Source organism: Heptranchias perlo, chromosome 5, assembly GCF_035084215.1.
Source record: "Heptranchias perlo isolate sHepPer1 chromosome 5, sHepPer1.hap1, whole genome shotgun sequence".
NCBI classification, from domain to species: domain Eukaryota; kingdom Metazoa; phylum Chordata; class Chondrichthyes; order Hexanchiformes; family Hexanchidae; genus Heptranchias; species Heptranchias perlo.
In genome coordinates, this window is record NC_090329.1 from 128969647 (window position 1) to 128987187 (window position 17541).

The window sequence follows — 17541 nt, forward strand, 5'->3', positions numbered from 1 at the left end:
CACATGATCCTCCAGTACAAGTAATCTTCATTGTGGTAAACGACTGGAAAGTTTAGAAAATGATGGACTGGGAGCGTGAGGTGGGTGGGTGGGTGGGGAGGGGTGGGGCTGGTGGGGGGGAGGGTAAATATCTTCCGTGAGAGGAGGCTTCCTCACAGTAATCGACTGGGACATTTGGAAGGGAACAGGAGGTGCATCTAATGCAGAGCTGCATGGTCCTTCGAAATGCTCAGTTGAGAAAGGTAACTAGTCCCAGTGTGGAAGTGTGGGATGTAAATTAGGAAAGTGGGTACGGTAACGTAGTGTGTGTGGGGGTCGGGGGGCGATCCTGGAAATCCCGGGAACGCGGAGGTCCCGCTGAATTTAACAGCAAGACCTCATTATCATTTTTTTAAATTCCCTTTCTCGCCCGGCAGCCAGACGGATTGACAGGACGGGAAAGCCAGCGGTAGATCCCCGGGCAATTGGAAAAGATCAGGGCACGGTGCGAGGGGCCTCGGAGAGTGGCAGCGAGGAGGGGAGGGAGTGAGGTAAAGATCGTGAGGAGGGCGGGTTGGGTGGGGTCGGCCGATCGTGGCAGTGAGGAGGGGCCGCGATCTGCTGAAGGCTTGCTGGAGGGGCTGGGGTGGGCGATGCAGCCCTGCTCCTCCTCCCTCACAAGCAGTGCTTATAAAAAGCACTTACCTGCTGGATCCGGCTGCTCCTGTCTCCGTTTAGCGGCCGGGTTTCCCGAGCCGTGTACTGTGGGAGCCTGATTTAAATATTATAATGAGGTGTCCCGCTACTCGAGAGCGGGACAGAGACACAGCAATTATATCCTCTCTCAACCTTCTCTGTTCCACTGAGAACCTGCCCAATTTACGTACTCGCCCCTCATAGTCCAATCCCTCAATCGTAGGACTTGTAAGGTTAGTCTGATGGGCCGTGTTGTGGCAGACTCCTGCTCTAAGTGTGGTGGGAGCGCGTCAGAACGGCCGCAGAGGATACTCTGCAGTTTTCAGGATGACCTTGTAGGGGGTGGAGCTACTGCCCGCCTGAAGAGAGGGGGGAGAGGGGAGGACGAACCCGGCACTCCCTCAGGATGGCAAACTACCGCTGGAGTTTCCGGGGTCTTCAGTGGAAGGAGGATGGGCGGGGGAATCACCACAGACGTGCCCCCAATCTGCTGAAGGCCTCGTTGTGAAGGCCCCTCCCCCACCCTGTGAACTTTGGCGGGGTTAATGAGGGAGTTCTGCAGAGGTCGTGAACCCAGTGTGATTGTCCACGCCCCGTGGAGTTTCTGGGCCACAGGCTCTGGACCAGTGGCATGTTCTCCCTGGGTAACGCTATAACTGGTGAAAAATGTAAGTCCCTGGAATTGCACTGTGCGATATTCGTAACGGCTTTAGCGCAATCACGTCAAGTCGCTCTGTCTGCCATTTTAACCAAGAAGTTAATCCACTTAAAGGGTTTTTCAAAATGTGTTGGACCAGCGTTCTTTTTTTTTGATTGCCAAACAGTTAAGGGACTCTTCACTGAAGCATCACCTCAGTACAGGCCTTCACCCCATCAAAGGGTCGCACTCTGCGCCTGCTCCCCTCCCCCTGATGGAGACAGTTTCCCAGAAGTTTGCACCGAGTACCTTCCATGGCTGAGGACACAGTGCGTTAGAGCTGATCCCAGTCTTGGGGCCAATGTCATGCTGGAAACATGCGAGAGTGATGCTGGGTGACTCTCCGGAGATTCGTGCTGGGGACAAAATGCCCGTTGGGTGAATTGCCGTTGGACCAGGCGAGCGATGCTTGCTCTGCTTCTCATTTTGTCCATCCAAGATGGGCGAAGGCCTACGCAGTCTCCCCCTCCCCCCGGGATTCAAACCCGGTTTCTCCTGAGTCCAGGACTCGGGCTGAGCTTACATCAATGAGAGGAGCATCTGCTTGGACAATATCCACACTAACATGCTAGAGCCCTGGTGTTAATTGTATCCATGCGATTTATATCAATTAATGTTAATTGTATTCAGATGGTGCGTATCAATTGGGAACTCTCTTGCATCCATTTAAAGAGAGCTGATAATGTGGAGCTCTGTGAATAAAGGCTTGGAAGCAACTGATGATCAGGCTCTAGGGTTCTATCCTTCACCACTGGGCTATCCAGTTTAGAACACTGGTACTCACCCTGTGGGAATTGTAGCTGCATGTCTGTGTGGTACAGAGGATTGGAATTCCCAATATCACATCGCCAGTTGGAGCACAATTTTACTGCAGGTAAAGAGTGATTAAATGTTATCTTCCAGTGATTTTATGCTTTTTGTTTTGATAACCAGAAAGGCAGAGAGCAGGTGTTGGCGAATGGATTGGTGCTGACTCATGCCTATTCAGTAACCGGTGTTGAAGAGGTAACATCTTCAGATTGTCCTTGTTCAAGAATTGCCCCTAAATGTTAGAGAGGCTGGAAGATGTCCGGGTGACACAAGCTGGGGGTGGGGGCAATGAAATATTCCAACTCATGCAGAGAGGACAGGCCAGTCCTTCAGAATGTGTGAAGCTGACACATTGGATCGTACTGAGCCGGACAAGATAGGCCAGAGACTGAGATCAGGCTGTTGACACCAAGCTCACAACCTGACTTGTCTCTCTCTATTTTATCAACACTATGGTCAGTGCTCCTCCAAACTTGCCTCTGTTGTCTCTCCTAAGCTGTAAGTAGACTGTGCTTCATCTCTCCTCCTCCCTGTGTCGAAGTCGAGAGTCTTTGCACCATCTCCTCTTTGACCACGCGTTTGGTCACCTGTTCTAATATCTCCTCCTTTGGCTCAGTGTCAAATATCGTGTGATTACATGTCGGTGAAGCTCCTTGGGACGTTCTGCTACGTTAAAGGCACAAGTTGTTGTTGTCTCCTAGTCTAACTCATTCATTCCCAGGACCTCAATACAGAGGAACGCCTCACGTCCCTCAGTCTTCCCTCCCTCCTATGATCAACAGGTTTCTAAAGCCTAGATTTGCTGTCACTCCTTGATTTACCTCCTCTTCTCTTTTACAGTTTCCACCCTGGTGGTGTCCCACACAGTGGGCTCCGAGTTTCTCTACAAATAACACAAGTGAACAGGGTTTTACTGGCAAAATGAGCATTGGTTTTATTTAATCCTCATGGATTATTTTTCACTAAAGAAAGAATGTTTTCATAATGTGTACCATCCACAGGATGCACTGCAGAAACTTGCCAAGGCTTCTTCAACAGCACCTCCCAAACCCGCGACCTCTACCACCTGCATGTTCCCCTCCAAGTCACACCCCATCCCGAGGGGGAGGGGAGAGGAGTGCGGGAGAGGGGAGGGGAACATAAGAACATAAGAAATAGAAACCGGAGTAGGCCATACGGCCCTTCGAGCCTGCTCCGCCATTCAATAAGATAATAACTGATCTTTGACCTCAACTCCACTTTCCCGCCCTATCCCCATATCCCTCGATTCCCTTAGAGTCCAAAAATCTATCTGTCTCAGCCTTGAATATACTCGACGACTGAGCAACCACAGCCCTCTGGGGTAGCGAATTCCAAAGATTCACAACCCTCTGTGTGAAGAAATTCCTCCTCATCTCAGTCTTAAATGGCCGACCCCTTATCCTGAGACTATGACCCCTAGTTCTAGACTCACCAGCCAGGAGAAACAGTCTCTCAGCATCTACCCTGTCAAGCCCGCTCAGAATCTTGTATGTTTCAATGAGATCACCTCTCATTCTTCTCAACTCCAGAGGGGCCTAGATAGAGTAGACAGGAAGTACCTGTTTCCCCTAGCGGAGAATTCAAGAACTAGAGGAAATAAATTTAAGCTGATTGGTGGAAGGATTAGAGGGGACACGAGGATAAACTTTTTTACCCAGAGGGTGGTGGGTGTATGGAATTCACTGACAGAATTGGTGGTAGAGGCAAGTACCCTCAACTCTTATAAAATTACTTGGACCTGCACCTAAAGTGCTGTAAGCTGCAGGGCTACGGATCGGGTGCTGGAAGGTGGGATTAGAATGGGCACCTGGTTGTTCTTCGAGCCGGCACAGACACGATGGGCCGAATGGCCCCCCTCTGTGCTGTATCTTTTCTATGGTTCGATGGTTCTAAGAGAGTATAGACCCATTCTACTCAATCTCTCCTCATAGGATAACCCTCTCATCCCAGATATTAATCTAGTGAACCTTCATTGCACCACCTCTAAGGCAAGTATATCCTTTCTTAGATAAGGAGACCAAAACTGTACACAGTACTCCAGGTGAAGTCTCACTAAAGCCCTATACAATTGTAGTAAGACTTCCTTACTCTTGTACTCCAACCCCCTTGCAATAAAGGCCAACATGTCATTTGCTTTCCTTATTGTTTGCTGTACCTGCATGTTAACTTTCTGTTTTTTCTTGTACCAGGACACCCAAATCTCTCTGAACACCAACATTTAACAGTTTCTCACCATTTAAAAAATATTCTGTTTTTCTATTCTTCCTACCAAAGTGAATAACCTCACATTTCCCCACATTATACTCCATCTGCCACCTTCTTGCCCACTCATTTAACCTGTCTGTATCCCTATGCAGACTCTGTGTCCTCCTCATAGCTTACTTTCCCACCTAGCTTTGTATCATCAGTAAACTTGGATACATTACACTCGGTCCCCTCATCTAAATCATTAATATAGATTGTAAATAGCTGAGGCCCAAGCACTGATCCTTGTGGCACCCCACTAATTACAGCCTGCCAACCCGAAAATGACCCGTTTATTCCTACTCTCTTTTCTGTCCGTTAACCAATCCTCTATCTATGCTAATATGTTACCCCCAACCCCATGAGCCCTTATCTTGCACAATAACCTTTGGTGTGGCACCTTATCGAATGCCTTTTGAAAATCAAAATATACTGCATCCTATTTATCTACCATGCTAGTTAAATCCTCAAAAAATTCTATTAAATTTGTCAAACACTATTTCCCTTTCATAAAACCATGTTGACTCTGCCTAATCATATTATGATTTTCTAAGTGCTCTGTGACTAAGTCCTTAACAATAGAGTCTAGCATTTTCCCGATGACTGATGATAGGCTAACTGGCCTGTAGTTCCCTGTTTTCTCTCTCCCTCCTTTCTTGAATAGCGGGGTTACATTTACTACCTTCCAATCTACTGGGACCATTCTAGCATCGAGGGAATTCTGGAAGATCATAACCAATGCATCCACTATCTCTGCAGTCACCTCTTTTAGAATCCTCGGATGTAGGCCATCAGGTCCAGGGGTTTTATCGGCTTTTAGTCCCATTAGTTTCTCAACTACTTTTTCTCTACTGATAAGTTCCTCACTCTCATTAGACCCTTGGTTCCCCACTATTTCTGGTATGTTTTTTGTGTCTTCTACTGTGAAGACAGATAAAAAATATTTGTTTAATATCTCTTCCATTTCCTTATTCCCCATTATAATTTCTCCTGTCTCAGCCTCTAAGAGACCAACGTTTACTTTTGCTACTCTCTTCCTTTTTACACACTTGGAGAAGCTCTTACAATCTGTTTTTATATTTCTTACTAGTTTACTCTCATATTCAATTTTCTCCTTCTTTATCAATTTTTTGGTCATCCTTTGCTGGTTTCTAAAACTCTCCCAATCCTCAGGCTTACTACTCTTCTTCACAACATTGTAAGCCTCTTCTTTTAATCTAATACTATCCTTCATTTCTTTAGTTAGCCATGGATGAATCACTTTTCCCGTGGAGTTTTTATTTCTCAATGCAATGAATATTCGTCGAGAATTTTGAAATATTTGTTTAAATGTTTGCATTACTTATTTACTGTCATATCTTTTGATCTAATTTCCCAATTTACCTTAGCCAACTCACCCCTCATACCTATATAATTGGCTTTATTTAAGTTTAAGACTCTAGTTTCGGAATTAAGTACATCACTCTCAAACTCAATGTGAAATTCCATCATATTATGATCACTCTTCCCCAGAGGATCCTTTACTGTGAGATTACTAATTAACCCTGTCTCATTACACAATACAAGATCTAAAATAACTTGTTCTCTGGTTGGTTCCATGACGTACTGTTCTAGGAAACTGTCTCGAATCCATTCCATGAATCCATCCTCCAGACTGCCTTTGCCAATTTGATTTGCCCAGTCTTTTTTGAAGATTAAAGCCCCGCAGGATTATTGCATTACCTTTGTTACAAGCTCCTATTATTTCTTGATTTATACCATGTCCAATGGTATAGCTACTGTTAGCGGGCCTATGAAGTGCTCCCGCCAGTGTTTTCTGCCCCTTGTTATTTCTTATTTCCACCCATACTGATTCTACTTCCTGATCTTCCGAGCCAAGATCCTTTCTCACCACTGTCCTTGTGTCATCCTTTCTTATCAGGGCTACACCCCCTCCTTTTCCATTCTGCCTGTAAGGGAAGGGGAGGGCGTGGGAGGGGAGGAGAGGGCAAGGGAGGGGAGGAGAAGGAGGGGGAGGGGTGGAGTGCAGGGGAGGGGAGGGCCACTCATGACGTTATTGGATGCATCAGATTTAGCCGCAGCGATATCAGCCACATCACATGCTGGAGGTCAGAAGCCAATGGTAGGGGGCGACTAGTAGTACAGTTACGCGGAGAATATATACATTGGCCAATGTCTCCGGCCCCTGTGTTTGTCCCGTCTCCGGCCCCTGTGTTTGTCCCGTCTCCGGCCCCTGTGTTTGTCCCGTCTCCGGCCCCTGTGTTTGTCCCGTCTCCGGCCCCTGTGTTTGTCCCGTCTCCGGCCCCTGTGTTTGTCCCGTCTCCGGCCCCTGTGTTTGTCCCGTCTCCGGCCCCTGTGTTTGTCCCGTCTCCGGCCCCTGTGTTTGTCCCGTCTCCGGCCCCTGTGTTTGTCCCGTCTCCGGCCCCTGTGTTTGTCCCGTCTCCGGCCCCTGTGTTTGTCCCGTCTCCGGCCCCTGTGTTTGTCCCGTCTCCGGCCCCTGTGTTTATCCTCTTTCTCTCATATATCTGTAAACCATGACAATCCTAAATTGTTATTTGCTTTGTTTTGGGTCAGGTGTTGTATAAAAACCGGACGGAGGAGCTAGTGCGAGTGAGGAATCCATGGGGGGGCAAGACCGAGTGGAACGGACGTTGGAGCGATCAGTGAGTTCAGCAGTTACTATGACAACTGATTATTAAGAGCTGTGTTCATCCAAACTCTCTTCAGAACAGCCCTTCCCCTGGTCTCACTGAATCTCTTCTACAATCAGTGCCTGAGATTGGAACTTGATCTCTCTGAGAACAACAATTCCTTTACTGCTCCCATGTGCTTGTGGTAATGAGGTTTGAATGTGCACCGAAAATCACAGTAATTAGCACAAACGCAACGAGCTTCACACAAGACTAGGAATTAATGTAGGGGGCGGGATTTTAACTGTCAGCGGGTTTCCTGTGAGGACCCACTGGTTACAGTTAGATTCCTGCCCGTGGCATCTAACATTTGCTACCTTCCAGTCCTCTGGGACTGTTCCACAATCTAGAGAATTTTGGAAGATCATAACCACTGCATCCACTATCTCTGTAGCCACCTCTTTTAGATCCCTAGGATGTAGACCATCAGGTCCAGGGGATTTGTCGGCTTTTAGTCTCATTAGTTTGTCCAGTACTTTTTCTCTAGTGATATGAATCGTTCTAGGTTCCTCACTCTCATTTACTCGAGTGGTTCCCCACAATTTCCAGGATGCTTTTTGTGTCTTCTACTGTGAAGACAGATACAAAATATTTGTTTAATGCATCTGCCATTTCCTTATTCCCCATTATAATTTCTCCTGTCTCAGCCTCTAAGAGACCAACATTTACTTTTGCTACTCTCTTCCTTTTTACACACTCCTAGAAGCTCCTACAATCCGTTTTTATATTTCTTGCTAGTTTACTCTCATATTCTATTTTCTCCCTTTTTATCAATTTTCTGGTCATCCTTTGCTGGTTTCTAAAACTCCCATTCCTCAGGCTCATTACTCTTCTTCACAACATTATAGGTCTCTTCTTTCAATCTAATACTCTCCTTAACTTCTTTAGTTAGCCATGTGGATTTTTATTTCTCAATGGAATGTATATTTGTTGAGAATATTGAAATATTTCTTTAAATGTTTGCCATTTCTTTTCAACCATCATACCCTTTAATTTAATTTCCCAATTTACCTTTGACAACTCGCCCCTCATACCTATATAATTGGCTTTATTTAAGTTTAAGACTCCAGTTTCTGACTTAAGTACGTTACTTTCAAACTCAATGTGAAATTCTATCATATTATGATTACTCTTCCCCAGAGGTTCTTTTACTGTGAGATTACTAATTAACCCTATCTCATTACATAATACAAGATCTAAAATAACCTTTTCCCTGGTTGGTTCCATGATGTGTTGCTCTAGAAAACCACCTTGAATACATTCCATGAACTCGTCTTTGAAACTACCTTTGCCAATTTGATTTGCCCAGTCTATATGCAGATTAAAGTTCCCCACGATTACTGCATTACCTTTGTTACAAGCTCCTCTTATTTCATGATCGATACTCTGTCCAACGGTATTGCTACTATTAGGGGGCCTATAAACTACTCCCACCAGTCTTTTCTGCCCCTTGATATTTCCAATTTCCACCCATATTGATTCTACTTTCTGATCTTCCGAGCTGACCTGTTTGTCCCTTTGCCAATTTGCACGTGGCTCTGGTAGTAATCCAGAGATTATTATCTTTGAGGTTCTGCTTATTAATTTAGACCCTAGCTCCTCAAACTTCCTCAGCAGAAGCTCATTCTTAGTTCTACCTATGTCGTTGGTTCCTATATGGACCATGACAACTGGATCTTGCCCCTCATGCTCCAAGTTCTTCTCCAGCCACGAGGAGATGTCCTTAGCCCTGGCACCAGGGAGGTAACACAACCTTTGGGACTCCCAATCGCGACTGCAGAGAACAGTATCTATCCCCTTGACTATACTACCCCCTGCTACTACCACATTCCTTTTTACTCCCCCCACTTGAATGGCCTCCTGTACCACGGTGCCGTGGTCAGTTTGCCCATCCTCCCTCCAGTCCTTGCTCTCATCCACACAGGTAGCAAGTACCTCGTACCTGTTGGACAAGGTCAAAGGCTGAGGCTCCTCCATCACTGTATCCTGGGACCCCATACCTGCCTGACTCGCAGTCACATCCTCCTGTCCATGACCACTGACCAAATCTAAACCACTACCCAACCTAAGGGATGTGACTACCTCCTGGATCAAAGTGTCCAGGTAACTCTTCCCCCTCCCTGATGCATCGTAATGTCTGCAGCTCGGACTCCAGCTCAACAACTCTGAGCCGAAGTTCCTCGAGTTGCAGACACTTACTGCAGATGTGATTGCCGGGAATCACGCTGCTCTCCACAAACTCCCACACGACACACCACCTGCTCTGTCGGATAGAACAGGAGTTAAAGTTCTCCATTGTGGAAAGGCCAATTTTACTCAGCTGAGAAGTGATTTAGCAAAAGTGGATTAGAAACAGCTGCTTGAAGGTAAATCAATGTCAGAGCAGTGGGAGGCGTTCAAGGGGGAGATTGAAGGGGTTCAGAGTAAACATGTTCCCACAAAGGGAAAGGGTGGGACTGCCAAGTCTAGAGCCCCCTGGATGACCAGGAGCATATAGGGTAAGATAAGGCAGAAAAGGGAAGCTTATTTCAGATACCAAGAGCTCAAAACTGCACAAAGCCTAGAGAAGGAGAGAAAGTGCAGGGGTAAAATTAAAAAGGAAATTAGGATCGCAAAGAGAGGGCATGAAAAAATACTGGCAAGTAAAATCAAGGAAAACCCAAAGATATTTTATAAATACATTAAGAGCAAGAGGATAACTAAGGAAAGAGTGGGGCCTATTAGAGACCAAAAAGGTAACCTATGTGTGGAGGCGGAAGATGTGGGTTTGGTTCTTAATGAATACTTTGCATCTGTCTTCACAAAAGACAACGATGCAGAGATTGTAGTTAAGGAGGAGGAGTGTGAAATATTGGATGGATAAACATAGTGAAGGAGGAAAGGTTAAGGGGATTAGCATTTTTGAAAGTAGATAAATCGCCAGGCCCGGATGAAATGTATCCCAGACTGTTAAAAGAAGCAAGGGAGGAAATAGCGGAGGCTCTGACCATCATATTCCGATCCTCCCTGGATACAGGCATGGTGCCAGAGGATTGGAGGACTGCTAACGTTGTACCATTGTTTAAAAAGGGAGCGAGGGATAGACCGAGTAATTATAGGCCAGTCAGCCTAACCTCGGGCAAATTATTGGAAACAATTCTGAGGGACAGAATAAACCGTAATTTAGAAAGGCACTGAGTAATCAAGGACAGTCAGCGTGGATTTGTTAAGGGAAGGTCGTGTCTGACTAACCTGATTGAATTTTTTGAGGAGGTCACAAGGAGGGTCGATGAGGGTAGTGCGTTTGAGGCAGTCCACATGGATTTTAGCAAGGCTTATGACAAGGTCCCACATGGCAGACTGGTCAAAAAAAGTACAAGCCCATGGGATCCAAGGGAAAGTGGCTAGTTGAATCCAGAATTGGCTCAGTGGCAGAAAGCAAAAGGTAATGGTCAACGGATGTTTTTGTGACTGGAAGGCTGTTCCCAGTGGGGTTCTGCAAGGCTCAGTACTAGGTCCCTTGCTTTTTGTGGTTTATATCAATGATTTAGACTTAAATGTAGGGGGGCATGATTAAGAAGTTTGCAGATGATACAAAAATTGGCCGTGTGGTTGATAGTGAGGAGGAAAGCTGTAGACTGCAGGAAGATGAAAATGGACTGGTCAGGTGGGCAGAAAAGTGGCAAAAAAGTGGCAAATTCAATCCGGAGAAGTGTGAGGTAATGCATTTGGGGAGGGCAAACAAGGCAAGAGAGTACACAATAAATGGGAGGATACTGAGAGGTGTAGAGGAAGTGAGGGACCTTGGAATGCATGTCCACAGATCCCTGAAGGTAGCAGTACAGGCAGATAAGGTGATTAAGAAGATATATGGGATATGGGGGATACGGTCGCATAGTGGTTATGTTACTGGACTAGTCATTAAGAGGCCTGGACTAATAATCTGGAGCTATGAGTTCAAATCCTGCCACGGCAACTGGGGAATTTAAATTCAGTAATTAAATAAAAAGCTAATATCAGTAATGGTAATCATATATCTATCGGATTGTTGTAAAACCCATCTGGTTCACTAATGTCCTTACCCAGTCTGACCTGTATGTGACTCCAGCAATGTGGTTGATTCTTAACTGCCCTCTGAAATGGCCCAGCAAGCCACTCAGTTGTACAATCCTGCTACAAAAAGTCATAATAAGAATAAAACCAGATGGACCACCCAGCATTGGCCCTACCTAAGAGCACTGTGGGAGAACCTTCACCACACAGACTGCAGCAGTTCAAGAAGGTGACTCACCACCACTTTCTCAAGGGCAATAAATGCTGGCTTCGCCAGCGATGCCTGCATCCCATGAATGAATAAAAAAAAGCTCCTTTATTAGCCGAGGCATAGTTTCAGAGCAGGGAGGTTATGCTAGAACTGTATAGAACACTGGTTAGGCCACAGTTAGAATACACCGTACAGTTCTGGTCACCACATTACAGGAAAGATGTGATGGCACAAGAGAGGGTGCAGAGGAGATTTACAAGGCTATTGCCAGGACTGGAGAACTTTAGCGATGAGGAAAGATTGGACAGGCTGGGGTTGTTTTCCTTGGAACAGAGGAGATTTAATTGAGGTGTTCAAAATTATCAGGGGCCAAGGTAGAGTGGATAGGGAGGACATATTTCCCTTAGTGGTGGGGCTAATAACCAGGCGGCACAGATTTAAAGTGATTGGTAGAAGGATTAGAGGGGAGCTGAGAATTATTTTCACCCAGAGGGTGGTGGGGGTCTGGAACTCACTGCCTGAAAGGGTGGTAGAGGCAGAAACCCTCAACTCATTTACAAAGTACTTGGATATGCACCTGAAGTGCCGTAACTTACAGGGCTGCGGACAAAGAGCTGGAAAGTAAGATTAGGCTGGACAGTTCTTTTTCGGCTGCCACAGACACGATGGGCTGAATGGCCTCCTTCTGTGCCGTAAATTTCTTTGATTCACAATGTGTATAGATGGTGGGTTACTGTTACCGTACACTGCACAGTTAATGGGATTTTTCACAATGTGTATAGATGGTGGGTTACTGTTACCATACACTGCACAGTTAATGGGATTTTTCACAATGTGTATAGATGGTGGGTTACTGTTACCATACACTGCACAGTTAATGGGATTTTTCACAACGTGCTCTCGATGGTGGGTTACTGTTACCATACACTGCACAGTTAATGGGATTTTTCACAATGTGCTCTCGATGGTGGGTTACTGTTACCATACACTGCACAGTTAATGGGATTTTTCACAATGTCTATAGATGGTGGTTACTGTTACCGTACACTGCACAGTTAATGGGATTTTTCACAATGTCTATAGATGGTGGGTTACTGTTACCATACACTGCACAGTTAATGGGATTTTTCACAATGTCTATAGATGGTGGTTACTGTTACCGTACACTGCACAGTTAATGGGATTTTTCACAATGTCTATAGATGGTGGTTACTGTTACCGTACACTGCACAGTTAATGGGATTTTTCACAATGTGTATTGATGGTGGGTTACTGTTACCGTACACTGCACAGTTAATGGGATTTTTCACAATGTGTATAGATGGTGGGTTACTGTTACCGTACACTGCACAGTTAATGGGATTTTTCACAATGTCTATAGATGGTGGGTTACTGTTACCATACACTGCACAGTTAATGGGATTTTTCACAATGTCTATAGATGGTGGTTACTGTTACCATACACTGCACAGTTAATGGGATTTTTCACAATGTGTATAGATGGTGGGTTACTGTTACCATACACTGCACAGTTAATGGGATTTTTCACAATGTGCTCTCGATGGTGGGTTACTGTTACCATACACTGCACAGTTAATGGGATATTCCCCCCTCACGCCAGGGCAGAAGCGAGTGGAAGTCACTGATGTGAGAATTGTTCGTGCCTCGGCAATGATTTCTCTTTCTGTTTGTTACCCAAACAGGTCTGTGCAGTGGCACAGGGTTGACCCCGAAATAAAGCAGAGATTACTGATATCTCGAAATGATGGAGAGTTCTGGTAAGGAAAAACTGAAGGAACGTTTTCTGCTGGGACCTCATTCAGTACAGATCACAGTGTCAGTCACACTCTGATACCTCACTCACTAGTGTACAGATCACAGTGTCAGTCACACTCTGATACCTCACTCACTAGTGCACAGATCACAGTGGTCAGTCACACTCTGATACCTCACTCACTAGTGTACAGATCACAGTGTCAGTCACACTCTGATACCTCACTCACTAGTGTACAGATCACAGTGTCAGTCACACTCTGATACCTCACTCACTAGTGTACAGATCACAGTGTCAGTCACACTCTGATACCTCACTCACTAGTGTACAGATCACAGTGTCAGTCACACTCTGATACCTCACTCACTAGTGTACAGATCACAGTGTCAGTCACACTCTGATACCTCACTCACTAGTGTACAGATCACAGTGTCAGTCACACTCTGATACCTCACTCACTAGTGTACAGATCACAGTGTCAGTCACACTCTGATACCTCACTCACTAGTGTACAGATCACAGTGTCAGTCACACTCTGATACCTCACTCACTAGTGTACAGATCACAGTGTCAGTCACACTCTGATACCTCACTCACTAGTGTACAGATCACAGTGTCAGTCACACTCTGATACCTCACTTACTAGTGTACAGATCACAGTGTCAGTCACACTCTGATACCTCACTCACTAGTGCACAGATCACAGTGTCAGTCACACTCTGATACCTCACTCACTAGTGTACAGATCACAGTGTCAGTCACACTCTGATACCTCACTCACTAGTGTACAGATCACAGTGTCAGTCACACTCTGATACCTCACTCACTAGTGTACAGATCACAGTGTCAGTCACACTCTGATACCTCACTCACTAGTGTACAGATCACAGCGTCAGTCACACTCTGATACCTCACTCACTAGTGCACAGATCACAGTGTCAGTCACACTCTGATACCTCACTCACTAGTGTACAGATCACAGCGTCAGTCACACTCTGATACCTCACTCACTAGTGCACAGATCACAGTGTCAGTCACACTCTGATACCTCACTCACTAGTGTACAGATCACAGTGTCAGTCACACTCTGATACCTCACTCACTAGTGTACAGATCACAGTGTCAGTCACACTCTGATACCTCACTCACTAGTGTACAGATCACAGTGTCAGTCACACTCTGATACCTCACTCACTAGTGTACAGATCACAGTGTCAGTCACACTCTGATACCTCACTCACAAGTGTACAGATCACAGTGTCAGTCACACTCTGATACCTCACTCACTAGTGTACAGATCACAGTGTCAGTCACACTCTGATACCTCACTCACAAGTGTACAGATCACAGTGTCAGTCACACTCTGATACCTCACTCACTAGTGTACAGATCACAGTGTCAGTCACACTCTGATACCTCACTCACTAGTGTACAGATCACAGTGTCAGTCACACTCTGATACCTCACTCACTAGTGTACAGATCACAGTGTCAGTCACACTCTGATACCTCACTCACTAGTGTACAGATTACAGTGTCAGTCACACTCTGATACCTCACTTACTAGTGTACAGATCACAGTGTCAGTCACACTCTGATACCTCACTCACTAGTGTACAGATCACAGTGTCAGTCACACTCTGATACCTCACTCACTAGTGTACAGATCACAGTGTCAGTCACACTCTGATACCTCACTCACTAGTGTACAGATCACAGTGTCAGTCACACTCTGATACCTCACTCACTAGTGCACAGATCACAGCGTCAGTCACACTCTGATACCTCACTCACTAGTGCACAGATCACAGTGTCAGTCACACTCTGATACCTCACTCACTAGTGCACAGATCACAGTGTCAGTCACACTCTGATACCTCACTCACTAGTGTACAGATCAGTGTCAGTCACACTCTGATACCTCTCTCACTCGTTTCTCACTTCGATTCGAAGCAGTTACTGTCCCGCACAGTTCCTTTCTTTCACGAATTGGAAACCCGAGTGTCCCACACAGTTGCTTTTATTTCCACAGGATGGCGTTGCAGGACTTCAAGGCCCATTTTTCCAACCTGGTGATTTGCAGTTTAACCCCAGACTTCCTGAAAGATTCAAACCAGCAGGAATGGGCCCTTTCCATCCGCCGTGGTACCTGGCTGAAAGGATACAGTGCCGGAGGACGGATGGACATGAAGGGTATGTGCATTGCTCAGTGCTCCCGGGTCACTGCTCACTGTTGTAATGTGGGAAATGGAGCAGCCAATTTGCACACAGCAAGATTCCACAAACAGCAATGTGATAATGACCAGATCATCTGTTTTGGTAATATTGGTTCAGGGATAAATATTGGCCAGGACACCGGGGATGTCCCCCCTGCTCTTCTCCAAAATAGTGCCGTGGGAATTTTTACGTCCACTCGAGAGGGCAGACAGGTCCTCGGCTTAATGTCTCATCCAAAAGACGGCACCTCTGACAGGCCAGCACTCCCTCAGTACTGGACTGGGAGAGTCAGCCTGGATTATGTGCTGAAGTCTCTGGAGTGGGACTTGAACCCTCGACCTAGGTGAAAGTGCTACTAACTGAGCCGAGGCTGACACCATGAGGAGGAGGAGGAGGAGGAACAAGTAGCAACAACAACAACAAGTAACAAGAAGTAACAACAACAACAAGAACAATAAGTAACAACAAGTAACAAGTAACAACAGCAATAATTAACAAGCACAAGTAACAATGTGGGACTGGGCAGAGAAGCCATTGCTGGAGATGCTTTGGCTACGATTGAATCAGTAGAAGTGCAACCAAGTAAGGGCAGTCTCACCAAGCTGGACGATGGAGGAGAAGCGTTGGAAGAGGAAGGTGTGGTTGCCTGTGTTGATGGTTGCTGAGAGAACGAGGAGGACGCACCATGGTCAAGGAGGATGTCGTTTGTGACTTTAGTTCGAGCCGTTTCGGTGCTGTGGGAGAGACGGAAGCCTGATTGGAGACATTCAAACGGGGAGTTGGGGGAGAGAGGGGCACGGATCTGGGAGGTGACAACACCTTCCAAAGTATCTTGTATCAGCTTCCCCGTTTATTTCTGCAGATACGTTTTGCATGAATCCACAGTACTGTGTGACGCTGACCGAGGGTGATATGGACAAACAGACCAAGAGCTGTACCTTCATCGTGTCCCTCCTGCAAAAGCCAAGGGATCGGCGACGAAACAAAAGCTCCAACTTTCACATAGCCTGTCTCCTTTTCAAGGTAGGTGACATTAGATCATAAGAACATCAGAAATAGGAGCAGGAGTAGGCCGTACGGCCCCTCGAGCCTGCTCCGCCATCCAATAAGATCATGGCTGATCTTCGGCCTCAACTCCACTTTCCCTCACAATCCCCAAAGTCAAGAGGTAACCAGCGAAATAGCCGCCATGGTAACAGCAGCCTCCCACCCACCCCTTCCCAAAACCCCTCAGAGGACGATGAATGGGGCAAGTGAACTATTGCAGCAAAAGATGTGAAAACCCATGGGGTGGCAGTCACAGTGTTTTTAGACTGCGTCTCAGTGTCTCTCTGTCCCTCTCTTTCTCTCTCTCCCTTTCTCTCTCCTACAGCTTGCTCTTCTCCCACACTTTCCACCTTGGCTTTTCTCCCCACTTCCTGCCTGGTCCAGCCGCTCGGCCCTTCTGACTCTCAGTGTGCTGATCCTGCACTGGCTCCAACTCAGCGACTATCACCAGTCTCTGAGACTTCTTGAACAAAACCGCACTGGTCGGACAGCAGAAGCAGGTTAAGTGGAGACTCGCGCAGAATGATGAGGTACAAACCGCTTGCCGCCATACTGATGCTTTGACTCCGCAATGTTACCACTCCTTTTAGTCAGAACTCCAGATATTGCAACCTCTCACCCCTCCACTCCCACCATCCCACCCCCCCCCAACCCAGGCACAGCCTCTGACTCACAGGTTGTAGGTTTGAACCACAGTCCAGGACTTGAGCTCATAACCTAGGCCGACATTCCAGTGAAGCACTGGTTTATTGTTGGAAATTCTGTCTTTCTTTCCCCTGTTCAGGCACACGTTCAAGATCCCACGGTACTATTCGAAGGAGAGCAAGGAGTTCTCCCGGTGCCTTGGCCAATATTGCTTCCTCAACCAACACCACCAAAAACAGGTTAACTGGCCATTCATCCCATCGCTGTTTGCGAGATCTTGCTGTGAGTTTCCCTCACGGCCTTTTCACTACCTCTGTGTTGTCACACTGCTTGTCCAGCATCCAATCCTGGATGAGCTGCAATTTCCTCCAATTAGACATTGGGAAGACCAAAGTCATTGTCTTCGGCCCTCCCTATGCAAACGTCGTACTCTAGCCATCCATTCCATCCCCCTCCCCGGCCACTGTCTCAAGTTAAAG

The 17541-nt window shown here is 46.4% G+C and overlaps 1 protein-coding gene across 1 annotated transcript in view; it reads left to right on the forward strand.

The window, feature by feature from the left end:
* The window catches only part of LOC137322206 (calpain-14-like), a 110367-nt gene that overhangs the window by 57386 nt on the left and 35440 nt on the right, over positions 1-17541 (forward strand). The window contains exons 7-11 of the mRNA XM_067985321.1: positions 2306-2377; positions 7022-7110; positions 13084-13158; positions 15186-15346; positions 16233-16393. Coding sequence (XP_067841422.1) covers positions 2306-2377; positions 7022-7110; positions 13084-13158; positions 15186-15346; positions 16233-16393 — 558 coding nt within the window. The remainder of the gene's footprint in view (positions 1-2305; positions 2378-7021; positions 7111-13083; positions 13159-15185; positions 15347-16232; positions 16394-17541) is intronic.